Genomic DNA, 20,584 nt, shown 5'->3' on the forward strand with positions numbered 1-20,584 from the left:
TTCAATCACACTGTGTTTAGATGCAGTTGCCTCACAGAGTTTTTATAGGCTCCATATTGCTGGTTTCTCATGAGATGCACTTTCTGTTTCAATTAACAATAAAACCACAAAGCTGCGAGGAAGCTCCACATCAAGTCCACTTTCTGGTTTCTCTGACCCTGTGGTGACAGGAGGAAGTTGGTGCTTGAGGCAGGAGGAGGGTGATAGTGCTGGCTAGAACCAGGCAAATTGTGAAAAAGATTGGTCGAAGCTTTTCCCTCCAGCTAACTCTAGCAACACATCCATCCCAGCCCTGACCTGCAGCCCTCCTGCTAGTCCTGGTCTTCCCACAGAGCTCTGCCTATGCCCCTCAAGCCTAAGCAACAACGCTCAAACCTTTCCTAAGCAGACCCAGGTGTTGGCTGGTGACAGACATGGTGGGCAGAGGCGCTTGTGAGTCTGAATCACACGCACTGTAGAAGGCTGTCCTGGAGGAGCTTGTGTGTGTATGTGCTGTACATGCACGCACATACACACACTCACGCACTCTCACCCTCTCTCTGCTGTGGTGGATTTTCTTTCTGGGAGGAAACACTGGTTCCTTTTGCAATGTTGCTGTTGGTGCTTTTTGTCTCAACAGGTTCTTTCCTGTACTCCGCGTGGAGCAATCTGTGTCTTAATATTTGAGCAGTCCAGCTGCACCCTTCCCATGCATAGCGATGGGCCTAGGACACACAAGCCTCTGTGTATTGTTTAACACTGAGGTTCAGGGTGGACATTGAGCAAGTATTTGGGTTTCCTTTGAGCATCCAGTCAAGCCCCTACTCAATGCCACATCAGCCGGATGTGGGTGTGTTTGTGCATCAGCCTGTCCGACTCCAGTGTGGGACATCATGGCTGAAACATGCAGGGTGGCTGGCAGTGTTGCTGGCTACACCTGCCCCAGATATCCATTTGAAGGCACTCTCCTCAGACTGGCCTGTAGGTGGCAGCACTAGCCTTTGTCCCAGGAATTACCCTGGGAGAGGTTGGGCTCCAGTTCTGCTGTGGGGTGGGGATAAGTGGGAGGGCACTCAGGGCCACTGAGCCCAGTTCAGCAGCACTGGAGCTGAGCTTAGCACAGGGACCATGGAGAAGGAGAAAACCCTGTAAGGCAGCTGCCAGCCCAGGTTAGAACAGTTCCGGAGGGGCTGCCCTAACTTGTACCTAGCTGTCAATGGTTTGTGGGCTTTTCTGCCAGCTGTGAATACCAGAGTGTGGGAATTCAGCAGCCACAACCCCTGCTGCTCTGCGACATGGACTACTGGGGGTGCTTGGGGCTGAGTTAGCACCGGCGCTACTGACTCTGAGTGCTCTGTACAGCAGGGGTTGCTCAGAGGGCACTTATGGCAGCTTTACGGCTCCTATCTACTGACACAGCCAGTACAAAAAATGGTGGGGAAATGCTGGCTTGGCCCTTTGTGCCCTGCCCAGCTCCTGCACTTTCCTGGTCCTTGTGGAACCTAGTGACACTGACATGGCCTGCCTGTCAGCTCCACATCTGTCCAACCTTCACTGGCTCAGGGACAGAAGCTGATGGCATTGTGAGGTGCCCCAGTACCCTGGAAGGCTGCAGCCTGTAGGGGGCACCAACATGTGTCATCTGCTGCTCCAAGTCAGCAGTGTTACCCACACCTTGCATCTGCCCGTTTCTCACCTGCCTCTCAGTTCTGCTGCAGATGGGCAACTCTAGCTAATGCTAGAGACAAACAACACTCCAGGCTGTCCTTACTGGCAGTATGGCTCCAAGGAATCTGGCCAAATGGTGTAGGGTAGGACTCAGCCCAGGACTGGCAGTGGTACTGAGTAACGGGTGTGACACAGGCAAGGAGTATGGTACAGCATTGGGTAGGAATGTGGCACGAGGCAGAGGCTGAAAAGCAACTGGCACCTTAGTCCCACAAATGGGAATCTTATAATTCAGTTCAGTTTTCTAAAATGATGCACTATTTGTTTTTTGATGACCAGGTTTCTGGTGATGGGATGGCCAGGCCAGATACTACAGGCAAGACAGCAGGGAAGGGGCAGGGGACAGGAGGCTTCAGAGAGGGCATGGAGGATTGGGGCCCAAATACCAGACAAGGGAATGCTAGGGCTCAGCACAAATGCAGGCTGTACCTTTGGACAGCAGGTGTCAAGAAAGCGGGTCGCTGCAGAGCATCATTAGTAAAACCAATCTTCAAAGGACATCACGACAAAGAGCAGCAAAGCAAGGGCTTCGGAGTCTTCTCCTGAACCAGGAGCCTTTGGCTCTGTCTCACCGCAGCAGGAATCCAGCGGGTCCCCTTCTGGGGCTGGGAGAAGGCAGTGCTGGCAAAGGGAGACAGGGAAGCTGAGAGGAGGGGTGGTGGTGATGGTTCACCTACCTTTGATGGGCGATCAGAATGCCAGTGACTTCCACGCCACCCCCACCCCCTGGCAAGTTTCTCACTGCCCTCCATTGCAGTGCAATTTCTTTTCAGGCAGGCAGCTGAGTCAGGGCACCCATTCCCCCTGCAGCTTCCCTGCCCCTATATGCCCCCTCTAGTCTAGTCAGTGGGAGTGTCAGCATGGTGAATCTACAAAGGACCAGAAAGTTTGTTGGGCAATCCAAGAGGCAGCGATGAGAGTGTCTGAAATGGGGCAGAGGAAGGGTAAAGGGAATGAATACGTGGGGAGCGATGAGGCTGCAGATCAGGGATTCTGGCTGGATCTGTGCCCCTCGGATGGGCAGACTTGAAGACGGGGTGTGCTCAGAAGTGCACATTGAGCTGGTGAGCTGAATCGAAGGAGGGAGTTGGCACTGACAGCCTCTGGCTTCTGTCCCCGCCTCTCCCCACACCAGGCCCTCCCTCTCCTGGCACCTTGCTCAGAGAGCGAGCCTGAAACTCTGCAAGTGCCCAGGGAAAGCAAGAGCTGTATGGTGACAAGGAGAAACTGCAGCACTGGCTGGCCAAGGATGGGATCAAGCTGGAGCCCAGCCCACACAGGGACACACATCACCTGAGGAACTGACCCTGAAACCAGAGAGAGCAGGTGAGGCTGGGCATGTGGGGAGACTGTGGAGTTCCTGCAGGGAGCTGTGGCAACATGGCCAGGCTGACCCAAAGGGCCACAGAGAGGTACTGCAAGAACCTACACTAGGGTGACCAGATGTCCCGATTTTATATGGACAGTCCCGATTTTTTGGTCTTTTTCTTATATAGGCTCCTATTACCTCCCACCCCCATCCTGATTTTTGACACTTATTGACTGGTCACCTTAACCTGCAAGAAGGAGGGGGAGAGAGAAAACCCAGATCCTCTAACTGTATTGGAGCCCTATGCCAACCTGTGCTGTTTGGGGCATGGGATGAATTGTCTCCCTGCCACAAAACTAACCCCCTATGAATGCCAGAGGCTCAAAAGGCAAATAAACCCAAGTGGGGGAGGGTCCTGTCCTGGAGAGTGGGGTTCACTCCAGAACCAGCAACCAGCAAAATAAAATCACCTGTGGAAAACAAAGGGGCAGGGGCCAGGACTGGGGAGACAACTACTTTGAGAGGGAACAAATTTCACTCCAAGGCCCACACAACAAGTGCTCAGACACAGACTGTAAGCTCTTGGAGGTTATCTGTGTACACAGCACCTAACACAGCGAGACCCTGATCCTTGATGGGGGCCTCTGGCACCACCACAGTCCAAACACTGGTAATTGAATCCTCCCCAGCATGGGGTCTTGAGCTATCTCCTCCCAGCCCTATTGTACCCACGTCCAGGCACGCAGGGTTTAGCCTAACCTCAGCAGGCAAGCCACACTGATACTATTCCTGCCCCTGAAGGGGAGCTGGCCCCAAGCTTCTCCAGGGATGGGGTCTGGGTTTTGTGGGTATTAAATAGAAACGGTTGACTGACTCACCGAAAGCAACGTGTGGTGTCACCAGGCAGGGCCCTGGCTCATGTCCCAACGTGGCTCCCTCCTCACTCCCTCCATCACCACCTCTTCCTCCTCACCACAACATGGCTGCCTTCTTTGCCTCTTCTAACATGGCCTCCCGCTCCTCAACTCAACATGGCCACCTCCTCACCTTCTTCCTCACCCCACATGGCCAACATGGGGTAAGGTTGACTTGCTCCTTGCACTGATCTCCACTAGCTTTGAAAGACTACATAGGTTACCTCCTGCCTCCCCAAAGGAGTGTGAAAGGCGCAATCCCCATGCATCCCATTGCACGAGGGTCTGTGGGTGGGAACACTGGCTCTTGGCATCTTTCTGCTGACAGAGAAAAGGGAAGCGCTCTCACCTCCCATCTGGCCTGGCTGAGAAACTGGGTCACTGTGGGGAGGAGCAGGCTGCTTGTGGTGTGTGTGGCAGTGTTGAGATGTTGGGCTGTGTCTTTAGCTTCAGGGAAAGGTCCTTGGGGACCTGGCCCCACTGTGCCTGTTCTTGCTGCTGCTGTGAAGGGAAGACTCAAAGAGAGAAATTGGATCATGCTCCCCTTGTGACAGAACTGTGGCATAATGATTATAGACAAGGGGCCTTACACAGGAACTTTTATATTACTTCCTCTCATGTTTTGCAATTTCCTAGAGGAGTGTGGAAGAGGATGAAGGTGCGCCCCTCCCTACCCAGGTCACAGGATGACCCCTGACTGGGTTTGTGCCTCAGCTACTAAATCACTGAGATGCTTGTCTGTCTATCAGCAGCCCCCAAATGCCCATCCCTGTATGCAGTGCAATCTGCACTCCAACCCCGAGTGATGGCTTAGGACACTCACCCTTGCAATTTCCTGCCAAGAAAGGGTGCGTCACACAGATAGAACAGAGTATTATATCATTGGCTCCTGAAAGGAAGGAGACAGGAGCTTTGAGCTGCTAAAGAAAAATCTGGGCTCTTTACTGACAGTCTTATTCATTTTATTGACACTTTTAAACTGCCTGTGTAAATATACAAACTAGGAGGCACCTGGAATAAAGTCACATGGTTAAGTATCCTTTTCCAGCAGTGAGAGTAGGTGGAGGGAGTTTCATAGACTCCAAGGCCAAAAGAGTTCACTGTGATCATCTAGTCTGACCTCCTGTATTGCGCAAGTCACAGAACAACCCCAAAATAATTCCCAGAGCAGATCTTTGAGAAAAACATTCAGTCTTGATTTAAAACTTGGCAGCAGGAAGCATTGGGTGTGGGCAGCGGGAGATCCCCTAGTGCCCCCACCAGCTGTGGCGCTCACTGTTTCTTGGTCACTGTAGATTTGCATGCATGGCCGTTGCAGAGGCTGGTGCTTCATTAACAGCATCTCAGTGCTGCGCACATTGCATGTGGGCTAGAACTATAGGGGGGAACAAAGGGGCTGCTTATGAGAGGGAGTCCATGCTGCATTGTCTGACACTGATCATACATCTTTTTGGGTGGTCATCACTGTTCTACACCTTACATCCCCTCCCCCTCTATAGGCTCTGCCCTTCTCCTAGACAGATGAGGCCCATCTCCTTCCAGAACCTGGCCATGCTGCACCTTCCATTGGCTATCATCCTGCTGACTATGCAGCCACAGCTACATTATTTTTAGGTCTTGATCTTGATCAAAGCTAGCGTGGGTATGTCTCCCTGAGCTGGAAATTACATCTCCAGCTCCAGTGTAGGCATTCCTCATGTGTCAGGGCCAAGAGCATTGACACATTCAGATGCAGTAAGCCACAGTTAAGAAGTTTCTGGGGATCACATTCTGTTCAGTGTATGGGACCTGAACCCTTCCCCCCCCTCACTGCCCTGGTACTTGATTTTTTTTTTTGGGGTGAGGTTACAAGTTTGATTGATAAAGGTAATAGTGGTGAGGTAATCGACACACTTCAGTAAGGCATTTGAGATGGTATCACACAAAATCAACAAGGCACACATTAAACACATTAAAAACTGGTTAACTGACCGGTCTTAAAATGTAATTGTAAATGGGGAATCATGAGTGCATGGGTGTGTTTCTAGTGGGTCCTGCAAGGATCAGTTCTTGGCCCTATGCTATTTACTATTTTTGTCCATGAACTGACTGAAAACATAATGAACAGGTCAGGTCATTCAGATCACTTGATAAGCAGGGTGCAAGCAAACAATATGGTTTTATACATGTAAAGTCCTACATCTAGGAAAAAGCATGCAGGCCATACTTACAGGATGGAAGATGCTATCTTGGGCAGGTTTCAGAGTAGCAGCTGTGTTAGTCTGTATTCGCAAAAAGAAAAGGAGTACGTGTGGCACCTTAGAGACTAACAAATTTATTAGAGCATAAGCTTTCGTGCTGTAACTCACGAAAGCTTATGCTCTAATAAATTTGTTAGTCTCTAAGGCGCCACAAGTACTCCTTTTCTTTTTATCTTGGGCAGTGACTCTGAAAAGGACTTGGGCTCCTGGTGGATAATCAACTGAACATAAGCTCCAAGTGCAATACCATGGTCAATAGAGCTAATGTGATCACTGAATGCATAAAGAGAAACCTCAGGTAGAAGTAGGGGTGTTGTTATCACCTCTGTGTGTGGCACCACTGCTGGAATACTGAGTTCAGTTCTGGTGTGCTCAGTTCAAGAAGGATGTTAATAAATTGGAGAAGGTTCAGCCATGGGAATGATTATAACAGACTCCCAGTGCTCAAGCTGTTTAGCTCAACAAATGGAAGGTTCAGGGGTGACTTGAGCAGTCTATAAGTACCTACTTGGGCAAAGATAATATCTTTTATTAGACCAACTTCTGTTGGTGAGAGAGACAAGTTTTTGAGCTGACACAGAGGTCTTCTTCAGGAGCCCTCAAGAAGAGTTCTATGTAAGCTCAATAACTTGTCTCTCTCACCAACAGAAGTTAGTCCAGTAAAAGGCATTACCTCACGGACCTTGTTTCTCTAATATCCTGGGACTGACTTGACTTCAATATCACTGCATACATGGGGACAGGAGTTTGATAACAGAGGGTTCTTCAAACTAGCAGACAAAGGTGCAACAAGATCCAAGGGCTGGAAGTTGAAGCGAGAGAAATTCAGACTAGAAATAGGATGCAGTTTGTTAAGAGTGAAGGTAATTGAGCATTGGAACTATTAACCCAGGGTTGTGCATCTTCCATCAGTGGACATTTATAAATCAAGATAGGATGTTTTTCTGAAAGATTTGTTCCAGTTCAAACAGGAATTAATTCAGGGCAGTTCTATGGCCTGTGTTATGCAGGAAGGCAGACTAGATGATCATAATGGTCCATTCTGGCTTTATAACCTATGAATCCTCTGTGCCCTGTCAAGGACACCTGAAATTGGGAGCACTTTAGACTGACCAGTTGGGACTGGGAGGGATCCTGGACAATGGCTACTGAGGGTCCTCTTGGCTGGGTGCAGAATCCTGTTCTTGTTCTGAGCTGCTCCAAGCTGCCTCTGGCCTCAGAATGTCTTCCTGCATCCCATCTGAAGGGTGCATCTTCTCATTTCCCCAGCAGTTTCACAGCCAGTGTCAACAGTGAGAGAAAATATAGAGCTCTGGCCTCAGGAAAGCAAACAACTTGATAGGAGTGATTGCTGGGAGGGGCAGGGCTGAGGGAAGGACATCAGCAGGGAAGTGAGGATGGGGAGGCAGGGGATTACCCCTTGATAATGATCTGGGCAGGGCACAGAGAGAAGCTGGGATCCCTCTCTGTGAGCTGGCAGCAGGCATGTGTCCTATTGGGTGTCACTGTCTCACACCCTTCTGCCCCATGAGGAGAAGATAAGCTTTTGGGAGCCTTGTTCTGCCACTATTGGTAACACTTTTTGAAGGAGGAACTTGCTCCAGAGCAGAGGGATTCCAAATATGTCTTCCCTACCTTTCTTTTAGCTCTAGCCCTGCTCCATCCTCTTCAGCAGATGGCATCTATCTCCGGTATTCATAAGGCCCATCAACACAGCATTCAAATGTCAAACAACTAAGATTTGCATGATGCAGCTCTTTGCCTCTCCCCATTCCTGGAAATGTTCTTCTCTTAGAGAGATGCCATTCCTAGGGGAGACCTCGGTGAAGAGATGGTTTTTGCCCAGAGATCTGAAGAAGGCTCAGTCTGAGCCACTCATGGAAGATGTGTTCCATAGCTGAGGTCCCATCACCAAGTATAGTCTGCCCTGAACTTAGGTTTGCTGAGCTCTATCAGCCCAAGGGAGCTTTGTGTTATTCTGCTCTATATGGGAGATTCCCCAAATAACCCAGGGCAATTTCATGCCTGGTATTTCTCAGTGACTCATTCCTTCAGTCCTGAAACTGGGCTCATTGTGCAGAGTTGGGGAATTTCCTGTGCAGTTTTGTAAAGAGGACACATCCACTTGCTCACTCTGTGGAATCCTAAACACCTTAAAGCGCTGTCACCAGTGAGATAATGTTGCTGTCCCCATGGTGAATTGCAGAGTTTACAGGGTTTCCATTGGTTAATCATTCAATCTTCTGAGATAGGGAACATTCCACAGCTCCTTATCTCCCAGCTGTCATGACACTTTATTGCCAGGTTATGTCCACTAAGGAGAGACCCTGGCACAGAAAGATGTGTCAGTTCAGAATCTGACAGTGGCTTCTCCCATCTCAGGCTCTCTGCAGCCTCCAGGGCTAAAGAAAGAGTGAGTAGTTCCTATTTATCTACTATTTATCACTATTTTTATAGTGGCATCCACATAAAATCAACAATAACATTCTTCCTTAGAGGTTTTTAAGGTCAGGCTTGACAAAGCCCTGGCTGGGATGATTTAGTTGGGGAATGGTCCTGCTTTGAGCAGGGGGTTGGACTAGATGACCTCCTAAGGTCCCTTCTAACCCTGATATTCTATGATTCTATGAACAACAATAGCAAAGTCCTTAGTGGACTTCAAAACGTCTCTCACACTCCTCCCTTTTCAGAATCAAAACTCTTTAGGATAGAGTGTGGGGTTGTTTTTTGGGGGGTGATAGTAGTGGGTAAGGGTTTGAGAATAGAAGGGGGTGTTCATATTGTGAGCACCACGTAGAGTGGAAAGGCTTTCTCAAAGAGGAAGACCTTGCTGGTTCCTCAAGATATCAGGCTCCGGATTTGCTTGATCACTTCTGGAAGACTGTTCCATGCATTGTCCCAGCCCTCATGAGCTTTGCCCAGGGCTTTGAGATTTTTATTGCCCCAGAGGAGAACAGCTTTCATGATGATTCACTGTTCAAAATTCGGTCCCTGATGTAGCCAATCCATTAATTTCTTTGAAAATTAGGACCAAGGACTTAAACTGGTCTTGGAGCAGGTGGAGGGACTTGAGCACAGGCCTGATGTGCTCATGGCAGCCTATGCCATGGAGAAAGTGGGCATCCACATTCTGTATCAGTTGGAGCCTGTGCATCATCTTGACATTCAGTTTCAGATACAATGATCCACTGTAACCCAGTCTGGAGGTGACAAATGCATCGATTAATATGGGACAGGTCCTGGTCCGGGGGGAATGGCTTAAGTTTCCTAATAATCTGAAGGTGAAATAAGGCATTTTTGGAAACTGATACTGCCTGTTTATCCAGGCTTAGCAAGGAATCAAACAAGACCCAGAGGTTTTGTACCACTCTGACCAACAGGGGCTGCATGCCTTCAATGAAAGGTGGAGACAACATCTTGGCCAGCTCTTCAAAGTGTTTCCTGTTTCCAACTAGCATCCTTTTGGTTTTGCTCAGGTTTAGCTTGAATCAGCTGCTCATCATCCAAGAGCTTATTTCTTGTAGACATTCTGACATTTTAGTAATGGCAGTGGCTGCATCAATTCAGGATGAGATAAACAGTTGTGTCCTTGGCATACTGTTGGCAGCTGATCCCATGAGGTCTGTCTCTCTCTCCCAGTGGTCTCAATTAGTGAAGAGAAGCAGAGATAGTGTGGATCCAACAGGTCCCACCAGGTGAGGCCTTTGGAGAGGAAGAGCCACTACCTATCACCACTCTGGGTCTGCCGGAGAGGAATGATTGGAGTTACCGTAATGCTGAACTGACTACTCCAGCTATGTCACATAGGTGTGTTAGTAGCGCCTTATGGTCCACAGTATCCAAGGCTTCAGAGAGGTCCAGCAGAGTGAGCATGGAGATCTGACCTGTGTCCATGGCTATGAGAAGATTGTCTTTTAGTGTTACTAGAGTGGTCTTTGTGCTGTGCCTTGAGCTGAACCCTGATTCTGAGATATCCTATGTGTTGGCTGATGTCATATGTTGGAACTATTTTCTCAATTATTTTGCCCAGGTATGGGAGGTTGAAGACAGGATGGTAACTGGAGAGATCTTCAGGGTCAAGTGCTGGCTATAGTTGATGACTGGGTGAACTACTGCATTTTCCAAGGAGTTTGGTAGGTGTGCATCTCTGAAGGGGCACTGACTATTTCCATTAGGAGTAGGTAGACTTGTTATTCTTTGGCTTGTACCAGCCAAAAGCGGCATGGATCTGTTTCACAGGTTGTGGCTCTAATATGTTTCAGGGTTTTTTGAGCTTTGTCTTGTGTGATTGAGCCAGACTTAGTCATGGGCCATGGGGCAGGTAATACAAATCATATCGGGGAGGAATTTTCTGTCCCAGTTAGCTCCATAGGTATTTGGCTGATCTTATCAGTGAAGTGTGCTGACAGCTCTTCACTATGGTCGATGCTTGGCTCTGAAGTCTGGGCTACGCAGTTGGGGTTGATTAGCTGGTTCACTAATGATGTGAAAATAAAGCTCTGATGGCCCTGATTCTGCTGCATTTATTGTTGATGAGTAGAAGGCTCATTTTAACTCTGTTACTGCAGTGGCCTAGTCCTGGAAGTGTTGTTTGTGCTGCTGGCTGAGGGATTCAGAATGTTTTTTTTTCAGAGTAGCAGTTGTGTGATTCAGAATGTTTTTTGCATCTCTGGGGTTTGAACTTTCTGCCTTTGTGCCTCAACTGCTGTCGTTCATTTCTCAACCCTGGTGTCTTCTTAGTCAGTGTGGGGTGGGGGGATTGGATGGGTTGGGTGCCGATGGTAGTGGACAACAGGTGATTGTACTGTACTAACTTGTTGGTGCTTTGGCCTTGTGTTTGTGTGGCTTTTCTCCTAGGGCGAGTTGAAAACCTAGGGCGTTCAGGAGTCTTCAGCAGTGGACCAACTTTGGTTGTTCATTATCATTGTGGAATGGCTCTGGTCTCTGCCTAGATGAGGTGCTGATCAGATGAGGAAGTGTATGATGGAGACATCTCCAATATCCAGTCCTAGACTGAAGATAGGCTTCAACGTATGTCTGGCTGCATGTGTGAGTCCAGAGACTGCCTGGGAGAATCCCATGGTTTCCACATGGTTACTACTAGAAAGAAAACTCCAACCACTCCTTAGCAGCTGAGTGGACACAGGCTTGTTCCTACTGTTCCATTCACCCCATTTTATTCTTCCTTTCTTTCTGTACAGGACTGTTCAATAGAGCAGCTTCCATCTGGGCAGCAAGTGAGATCTACATTGTCCTTCAGTTAGGAGAGAAAGTGTTTAATGCTTCCCAGGGACACACTGGCCAAACCAAATGCCTGGTTGAAGTGGGCACCACTTCAAAGTAAATCAAACTTCACCTGACCCAGAGGGATCTTCTAGCCAGTAAACACTCACAGGAAGCCTCTACCTTGTGCATATTCAGAAAGGAATTGATGGACAGAGCCCTGGAGTGGGACATGGAAGCTGCTTCTATGGCCAGATTCTCAACTGGTGTAAACTGGCATATTTCTATTGACTTCAATAGAGCACTACTGATTTATGAACCTGCAGATATCTGATCGATCACTGGGTATTTATATCATGCTTATCACAGTGATTGCCGATTAACATCAATATTCTACGGCACTCTAGGAGAGGAGAGAAAAAAGAAACCTGGATCCAATAGAAACTGCAGAGGAATTTTAGGGAGGCATAAGGTTACATAAACTAGTCAGCTTAGGGGGCTGAGAACTTGACATTCTTGTGAAAAGTATCACAGGTGGTCAGGAGGTTCAGCATTTCATCTCCTCTGGAATATCATGCCTCCTACAGCACAGTCACAGTGGGGCGTTGATTTAGCACTGACTCAGAGGGACAAAGGCCATCTCCTAAATCCCCAGCAATATTTCCTGTAGTGTCTGGATTTCCAGTGGTGGTTTCTCAGGGAAGTCATTATAACCAAAGGCAATGCTACAATCCTGCAGCATTCCTCACAGGAAAGCCAAGTCACAACTTGCAGAAGTGTCCTGTAGCTGGTAACAGCAGCTTTGGTGAAGGTTGCTAGACTTTCCTACTTTCCCATTTTTCTCATCTGTTTACAGTGGAACTGGCTGAGCTCCATTTGTTAATATTTGATAGGGCCTGCCTGCCCGCTGAACTCAAGGCATTTGCTCTCCAAGGATACTGAATAATATAATTTAGCTCTGTAATAAACCTGTGCAGCAATCTGCACCTTTGGTAGCTGGAGGGAAATTGCAGAGAGTGTTTAGTTTGGGCTTCAAGATCCAGTTCCATCTGGAACACAAGTAAATACTGCAATCAAGGGATATGATTGACACTAGCATTGGATGTCCTGCAGGTGGAAATCCTACACAGCAGCCTTGTATGCTCCCTTTGCAACTCAGTCTCACCTGCATCCCAGTCCACCTGCAGGATTATTATTACCGTAGGTCCAGGAACCACAGTCAAGGATCAGGGCCCTGTTGTACTAGGCACTTTACAGCCAAGTAATGAAGGAGATAGTCCTTGCCACAGAGACCTCACAATCTACATGTCAGATAGGATACAACAGGTAGATGAAAGAGACAAACAGGATGGGAGGTTGATATATAACACAAACAGAGGTCTGGCTACTGCCCTGCACCTTTGTAAACCAGCATCCCCACTACCATGCACTATCACCTTGTCTTCTTCTGAACATGTGTACAGTTGTGAGCCACGTGCAGCATCATGCAGCATCTCTGGGCATCATGCCCTTGATGAGAAGAATGTAGCAATTTCATTGGGTCATGGATTTTAAGCCCAGAAAGTACTATTAAACCATCTAGTCTGATCCCCCAGTATAACACAGGCCAGAGAACTGCACCCAATAAACTCTGTATCAAGCACATAACTATAGCATGATCCAGTCTTGATTTAAAGACTTCAAGTGATGGAGAATCGACCACAACCCTAAGGATGGTGTTCCAGTGGTTAATTAACCTCACTGTAAAAAATATGCACCTTATTTCTAATTTGACTGTGTCTACCTTCACCTTCCAACCTTTGGATTGCATTATGCCTTTTTCTCCTAGATTAAAGAGCTGCTATCGGAAATCTTTCCCCCATGTAGATACTAATAGACCAGGGTGGGCAAACTACAGCCTGCAGGCCGCTTCCGGCCCATCAGGCCTTTTAATCTGGTCCTCGAGGTCCCACTGGGGAGCAGGACCATAGGCTTGCCCCACTTTGGTGCTTCAGCTGGGGAGCAGGGTCAGGGGCTTTCTGTGAGGCTTTTGGAAGCAGTGGCATGTCTCCCCTCCGGTTCCAGCTCCTAGGCGTAGGGGCAGCCGGGAGTGGGAACCCCAGCCAATGGGAGCTGCAATGGTGGCACCTGCAAACAGGGCAGCGCGCAGAGCATAGGAGCTGGAGGGGAGGACATGCCGCTACTTCTGGGAGCTGCTTGAGGCAGGCGCCGCCTCAAGCCTGCACCCCTGACCTCCTCCCATGTTCCAAGCCCCTGCCCCAGCCCTGATCCCCCTCTCGCCCTCCGAACTCATTCCAGAGCACCCTCCTGCACCCCAAACCCCTCATCCCCAGCCCCACCCCAGAGCCTGCACTGTCAACCAGAGCCCTCCCCCCTGCATCAGCACGGAGCCCCTTCCTACACCCTGAACTCCTCATTTCTGGCCCTACCCCAGAGCCTGCACCTCCCGCTGGAGCCCTCACCCCTCCCACACTCTAACCCCCAATTTCATGAGCATTCATGGCCCGCCATACAATTTCCATACCCAGATGTGACCCTCAGGCCAAAAAGTTTGCTCACCCCTGTAATAAGCTGTGATCAAGTCACCTCTCAACCTTCTTTTGGTTAGATTGAGCTTCTTAATGCTTTCACTGTAAGGCATGTTTTCCAGACCTCCAGTCATTACAGTTTTTCAACATTCCTTTTTAAAAGTGGACAGCAGAACTGAACACACTATTGCAGTAGTGGTCTCACTACTGCCCTATATTGAGGTAATACTAGCTTCCTACTCCTACTTGTATGCTCTTGTGTATATGTCTAAGGTCATATTTGCCCCCTTTGTTACAGCATTGCACTGGGAGCTCATGTTAAATTGGGTACCTACCATGACCCTTCAGTCCTTGTCAGTGTCACTGCATTCTAGAATACTGTGTCCCATCATTTAATGACAGGTTTCAGAGTAGCAGCCGTGTTGGTCTGTATTCGCAAAAAGAAAAGGAGTACTTGTGGCACCTTAGAGACTAACAAATTTATTTGAGCATAAGCTTTCTTGAGCTACAGCTCACTTCATCGGATGCATTCGATGAAGCGAGCTGTAGCTCACGAAAGCTTATGCTCAAATAAATTTGTTAGTCTCTAAAGTGCCACAAGTCCATCATTTACTGTGACCTACATTCTTTGATGCTAGTATGACTTGCAATTGGCTATATTAAAATGCATATTATGCAAATGATCACACCTTACCAAGCGATCCAGGTTAGCCTGTACAACTGGTCTGTCCCCATTGTTATTTTTACCAATTTTTGTGTCGTCTGAAATTTTACCAGTAGTGGCTTATAGCTTTTCTTCTGGATTATTGATTAAGCTATTTAATAGCATTAGGGCCAAGAACAGAGCTCTGCGGGCCCCTGCTAGGAAAATCCACGTTGGATGACTATTCCCTGTTTACAGCTACTTTGTGAGATTATCATGTAACCATTTTTTAATTCATTTAATCCTCTGATGCTGGAAATGGTGGTGGGAATGACCAGCCAACCAGACATTGATGCAACAGACAGATCCAAGTTAGTGCCCTTTACAGCCAAAATATATACCTTCTCCATCCCCACGTTCTGGCAGGAAGCTTGGCCCTCACAACAGGGCTTCAGAGCCGATTTCTTCAGGTTGCTGCTCGCAGGACAATCCACTGTGAGGGGGATTACCAGCAGGTGTCTGTAGATTCAGGGTTGGTGATGGGATGTGGTGCAGACTGAGTGGCAATCCTGAGAGCATTGGGGCCTGCTGGGCACTGCTTATCATGAACTCCTGCTCTGGGATTGAGAAGCCAAATACCGTAGATACCCTTTATTCTTGGAGGGGGCCGTGTCACTCAGCACACCATTCACCAGTTTATGCCTTTTGTCCTTGCCCTTGATGTGACTTTGGCCTTTTGTTAATAGAGCTACACAAGTGTTGGCTTCATAGTGGAATGGGCACTGGGGCATGGTGATAAAGCAAGTGTGCCCAGGTCATCTACTGCCTGCCTGGATCAGCTGCTTTGCTTCACTCAGCTGCACTTTTGTCTTCTGCACTGGGAGCTTTTAGTGAGTTTTGTCAATTTCCTCCTCCTGATTTCTGCCTGTGGTCCCTCATTGCAGCTGGTGCCCTGGGTGATGGGCTGCCGCCTTTCTGAAAATGCCACGCAGGGAAATGAGCTAATTTCAAAATCTTTAGGGAAATTCTGGGGGCTGCTGAGGTGCTCAGAACCTTCTGAGGCTCGACTCCTGCATGGGATGAAGCTACTGGATGCAAGTTACTCATCTCCTGCAGGGGAGAATCAGGACTCTGGGCTGTAGATATTCTGAGATGCAAGTGGAGCCATTTTATGGCTCTTTCCCTGCCCTGGGGATTCATTTGCCAGACACTCACAACTCCTGGGCCCCTGCTGTTGATGTGCAACCTGGGACATATCCCACCTGGATTCTGAGCTCACAGCTGTGCTGGGATGGGACTCCACTTTGTAATGACTCTTCTCTGTGTGGCTCAGAGATCAGTGTTCTGAAACTGGGACTGCCTCCAATTCAGGGGGACCTGAGGCCCCTCTCAATGCTGATGGACAGTGTTCTTCCAAGAGGCCCCTTTAGCAGCTCTTCAGGGATTTCTCCAGAGCAGAATGTGCCTCCAGGCAAGACTCTTTCCTCTCCAGTGACCTTGCACTCTTTCCTTTGTAAATCACCCCTCTGGGATTTGCAGCATCGTTGAGGACATGCTAATTAGTCTGAATCTGTTTTTGAGAGGCTGTGCTGGCATCGAGTGTGGGGCTGCTAAGGCTCACAAAGATCTCATTGTTAGGAAAACAGTGGGATTATCTGAGTAGCTGCTAGAGTTTGGGGGGGTGGGAGAAACAGGCTTTTCTTCTGATGTATACTTGTAGGATCTCATACGGGCTTCGTGGCACTCAGGGGGCTTAGAAAGAGGTAAAGGCCCAAAGGTGGGAGGCATTGGAAAAACCCCACAAACGATCATCAAAGCAGGAGGAATGCCTGGGAGAGGAAGATCTGGCTCCCTAGATTCTTCATATCTGATACCGCCTGAGATCAGTGATTAATGGATGTTTTTATTATTGTTGCTTTTTCAGAGATTGGCTTCAGGCAATGGCCACTTTGGTGGGGACATTCTCAGTTGCTCTGTTGACTCCAACACCCGCTTTCCAGCTGACAGCAAATACTACCAGCGATGGTGAGGAGAATTGCGTCTTCAATGAGGAGTTTAAATTCATCCTGCTGCCCATGTCCTATGGGTTTGTCTCTGTGGTGGGGCTGCTGCTCAATTCCTGGGCCTTGTGGATGTTCATCTGCAAGATGAGGCCCTGGAATGCCACCACCACCTACATGTTCAATCTGGCTGTCTCAGACACCCTATACGTGCTTTCCCTCCCCACCCTGGTCTATTACTATGCTGACCGCAACAACTGGCCCTTTGGAGAGGGACTCTGCAAGATTGTGCGCTTCCTCTTCTATGCCAATCTGTACAGTAGCATACTCTTCCTCACCTGCATCAGCGTGCACCGCTACATGGGGATCTGCCACCCCATTCAGTCGCTCGGGTGGGTGAAGACCAAGCATGCCCGCCTCATCTGTGTGGGTGTGTGGTTCATTGTCACCATCTGCCTCATACCCAACCTGATCTTTGTCACCACCAGCCCCAGGGGCAATGACACCCTTTGCCACGACACCACCAAGCCTGAAGAGTTTGACCACTATGTGCACTACAGCTCCTCAATCATGGCCCTCCTCTTTGGCATCCCCTTTCTGGTGATCGTCGTGTGCTACAGCCTGATGGCAAAGAGGCTTTGGAAACCCAGCCTATCCAGCTCCAACCAGAACATCCACTTCTCCAAGAAACGCTCTATCAAGATTATCATCATTGTAATCACAGTCTTCGCCATCTGCTTCCTACCCTTCCACATCACACGGACATTATACTATACTGCCCGGCTCTTCCAAGCCAACTGCAGGACCCTCAACATCGTCAACTTCACCTACAAGGTCACACGGCCTCTGGCCAGCATCAACAGCTGCATAGACCCCATCCTGTACTTTCTGGCTGGGGATAAATACAGGGGAAGGCTGCGTCGGGCTGCGATCAAAATGCCCAATGCCAAGAACACATCTACTCTAGCCCTTGTCTCACAACTCAAGAAGAATGGCTTCTCCACCTCCCGAGGTGCCAACTACTCCATAAATGATGCTGAGAAAAGGGAGTGAAACTGACAGACAATGGAAGCAGCGAGGGGTATTGAAAGGGCTAGAGCCTGGGGAGCCAGTATGCATCGAGGCCAGCATGTGGGACCAGCATTAGGGAAGCCAATAGAGTTGCTGGATTAGTCTCACTCCAGAATGGAGGTCTCCTCCACCTCCTCCTAATCTCTGTGAATTATTTCCCTACTGTGCTGTGTCTGCTTCTGACACAATTATTCTGGCACCAGGTTTAACCTCTGAATGCTTTTGAACTAGGTTTACACTCCCATGCTCAGAGAATGCTCCACCCCTCTCACACAGACTGAACATCTGTCTCAGAGCCAGGGATATTTCCTGTCTTGTCATAGCTTGGGAGGACTGCCTGGAGTAACGCTAATGGGAGTGCAAAGAGAAGAGACCCCTACATCCCATAAGGAAATGGGGGAGGCCAGAGGGATTGTCTTATGAAGCATACAAGAATTCCCTGCTTCAGATGCAAGTGGGGGCAGAGCAGTGGGAAGGGAGAGGACATGGTGACACTTCGCTGGTCAGAAGCCTAGGAACCTAGAAGCCCCAGTGCCTGAGGCTGAGAGCAAAGAGATGGAGGATTTTACCATAGAAAAGGAGTCAGCAATTGACCACAGGCCACAAAACTGGCCTCCTGACTTTTTTTGGGAGAAGCCCAAGTAGGCTGTTTCAAGTAGCCTGGGGCCCTGGGCTGCTGACAAGGGAAGATCACAGCCTAGCGTCTGTGGTACAATGCTAGGGAGCTGAGGACTGAGAATAGGGCATGCTGGGTCTAATGATATGCTACGTAGAGGGGTCCAGGTAAGAAGAAAGGAGCCTGTCTTCCCAGGCACAGAAAACCCATATAGAGCTTCCTTCAAAGTGACCCAGAGAAAATAGAGACCCCTGCTGAAAAATCAATAGGGACAACACTGATAAAGAAGAATATGTAGCACTTTATAAACAGTAACTAAGTGACCTAATGGGGTCAACGCTGGGTCAAAGCGTGTGGGAGGGGAGCTAGAGGGGAGCTCCCGCAGCATATGCTACTGAGGACAACACAAGGGTCAGACAGAGGAGGGGAGAGGAAATAACTGACCTGGATTCCTGGGCCCAGTGGCCTGGCCTTTTGCTGGCCATAGTTTCAACAGTAGGGGGGAGTCTGTCATGTCAGGAATCTTTCCTGACCATGCTCAGATGATGCTATGTCATGGCCTGAGTCAGTATTTGTACGGAGCAGTGGCTGCCATGCCAGCTGTGAACTCCCTGCTGGCAGAAGGGTATCTCCTGGATTCCTGACCGTCACTGACTTCACCTCATTTGCCTTACTTCCCTTTTGCTGCTCTAAGCTGGGGGAACCTGAGTCTGAATCAAAAGCAAAAGTAGCTGAGCTGCTGTTGATGGTGCAGGCACCATGCCACGAGGCAGCCAGGGCTGGCAAGGGAGCACTTTCAGGGCATTGGCTCTAGCGGTGCAGAAGAGAGACCGGGGCTGGCTCTGGCAGGATGCAGGTGACGGGGTAGCGATGCATACAGAGTTAAAGCCTGAGCAGCGGCCATGGAATTGTGTGTGTATTGTAGATGCTGTTACACGTCTCTGTCCCTTTGTGTACAGGACAGCATGACTCGCCATATAACTAACAGAGAAGGCATCACAGCACCTTTGCTTCCCACTCTCCTAGCTCCAGGTGGCTGGAGGATGGGCAGAGCCCCCAGGGCAATGAAGCCCATGAAAGCAACTAATTGATCCATGAATAAAATGTTTTCCTGAGCAATTTTCCTAAGGCCCAAGACTGTTTCCCTCTCTATTGCCACCAGGAAATCAATAAACAGGAGAGAACTGGCATGCATGAGAATCTTTTAAATGCCACATTGAAGGTCCATTTGGCTCAGCCAGGCTGTGAAGAGTCCATTGCTGAAAGCTGAGAAAGGAAGAAATGCCAGGTGACACATACGCCTGGGCTCAGTGGCTTGGCACATTTCCTTAGGGCCTCAGGAGAGTTCAGAGTCAGTTTCACCCCTCAGGACTCCTGGAAATGGCCAAAGTGAGTTTTCCACTGCAGTCAGAGGGGGAAATAACTGAGGGCACACCTGCTACCTCCTGAGAGGTCTTGTAAAGGGGAAGGGTAGTGGAGGGGAAGGCCCAAGTGGTTTCCCAGGGCCTCCAAAGAAGGTCTTAGATGATTTGTGAGGTTGGTATTGTACCAAATGGAGACTCCAAGCTCAGCATGATTTGCACCTACATTTCTCCTGCTGGGGAAATTTCCCCAGTCCCTTTAGGTTTGCACTTAGTGGGCTCAAGTATTCAAATAAAAAGGTTCGAGCCCTAAGCAGAAAGGCCTGTGGTAGGAAGGGGCATTTTCCCTCCTTTTTGCTAATTTTTCCCACCAGATCATACCTGAAATGGCTTTCACACACTCCAGCACCATTCACCCCCACATGCACTATGTTTCAGTGCCTCTCCCACAACTGAGGATGGGCTTGTTTACACAGGTTCGGCATTTCAGCCTCTGAAAGGTGCCCCTTAGATTCTGGTTTCTCCCCTACTTCGTGATGAGAGTCAAGGGGCAGGAAAGATTCACCACTTAATGTTCCATTTTTCTCTGCCAGATATTAGCTAAACTCCAGCAAGCATTTCTAAAGCCAGTGAAAAGGTTCCCCCCACCCCAATAAGTCCCTATTATGACCTGACCTGGCACCTCTGCTACTAGGGCATGTGTGTTTGCTTTTAATATTAGCATTTCTGCAGGGAAGCCAGGAAATTGGGGGTGTAAAGTACTTAGAGGCACTATAACAGAAAGTGAACAAGCTCTTTAGAATGTTTCCTTTAGTGGTGTTTACTTTTGAAATGTTTGCATAGCGCTGTTGTTTAATTGTGTGGGCATATGGGTGGTATCTGCAAGGGAGCATACAGGTGAGCGTGTGAAGTGCTCCAGCGATGATGCTGGAGGATACTAACGCATTAGGGTGTAATGAATTAGATATTCCA

General features: G+C 48.8%; 1 protein-coding gene across 2 annotated transcripts; it reads left to right on the plus strand.

The window, feature by feature from the left end:
* The first annotated feature begins 448 nt into the window (after positions 1-448).
* Positions 449-19,779, plus strand: P2RY4 (pyrimidinergic receptor P2Y4). Of its 2 annotated transcripts, XM_043491829.1 has the most exons (3): positions 449-3,033; positions 10,201-10,303; positions 16,489-19,779. In XM_043491829.1, the coding sequence occupies exon 3, from the start codon at positions 16,505-16,507 to the stop codon at positions 17,615-17,617; it is 1,113 nt and encodes a 370-aa protein (XP_043347764.1). In that variant the 5' UTR covers positions 449-3,033; positions 10,201-10,303; positions 16,489-16,504; the 3' UTR covers positions 17,618-19,779. The 2 variants fall into 2 exon arrangements, with proteins under 2 accessions (XP_043347764.1, XP_038272538.1); XM_038416610.2 differs by lacking the exon at positions 10,201-10,303 and having other exon boundaries at positions 1,490-3,033; positions 16,489-19,778.
* Positions 19,780-20,584: the final 805 nt, after the last annotated feature.

Source organism: Dermochelys coriacea, chromosome 9 (assembly GCF_009764565.3).
Source record: "Dermochelys coriacea isolate rDerCor1 chromosome 9, rDerCor1.pri.v4, whole genome shotgun sequence".
Classification (NCBI taxonomy): Eukaryota; Metazoa; Chordata; order Testudines; family Dermochelyidae; genus Dermochelys; species Dermochelys coriacea.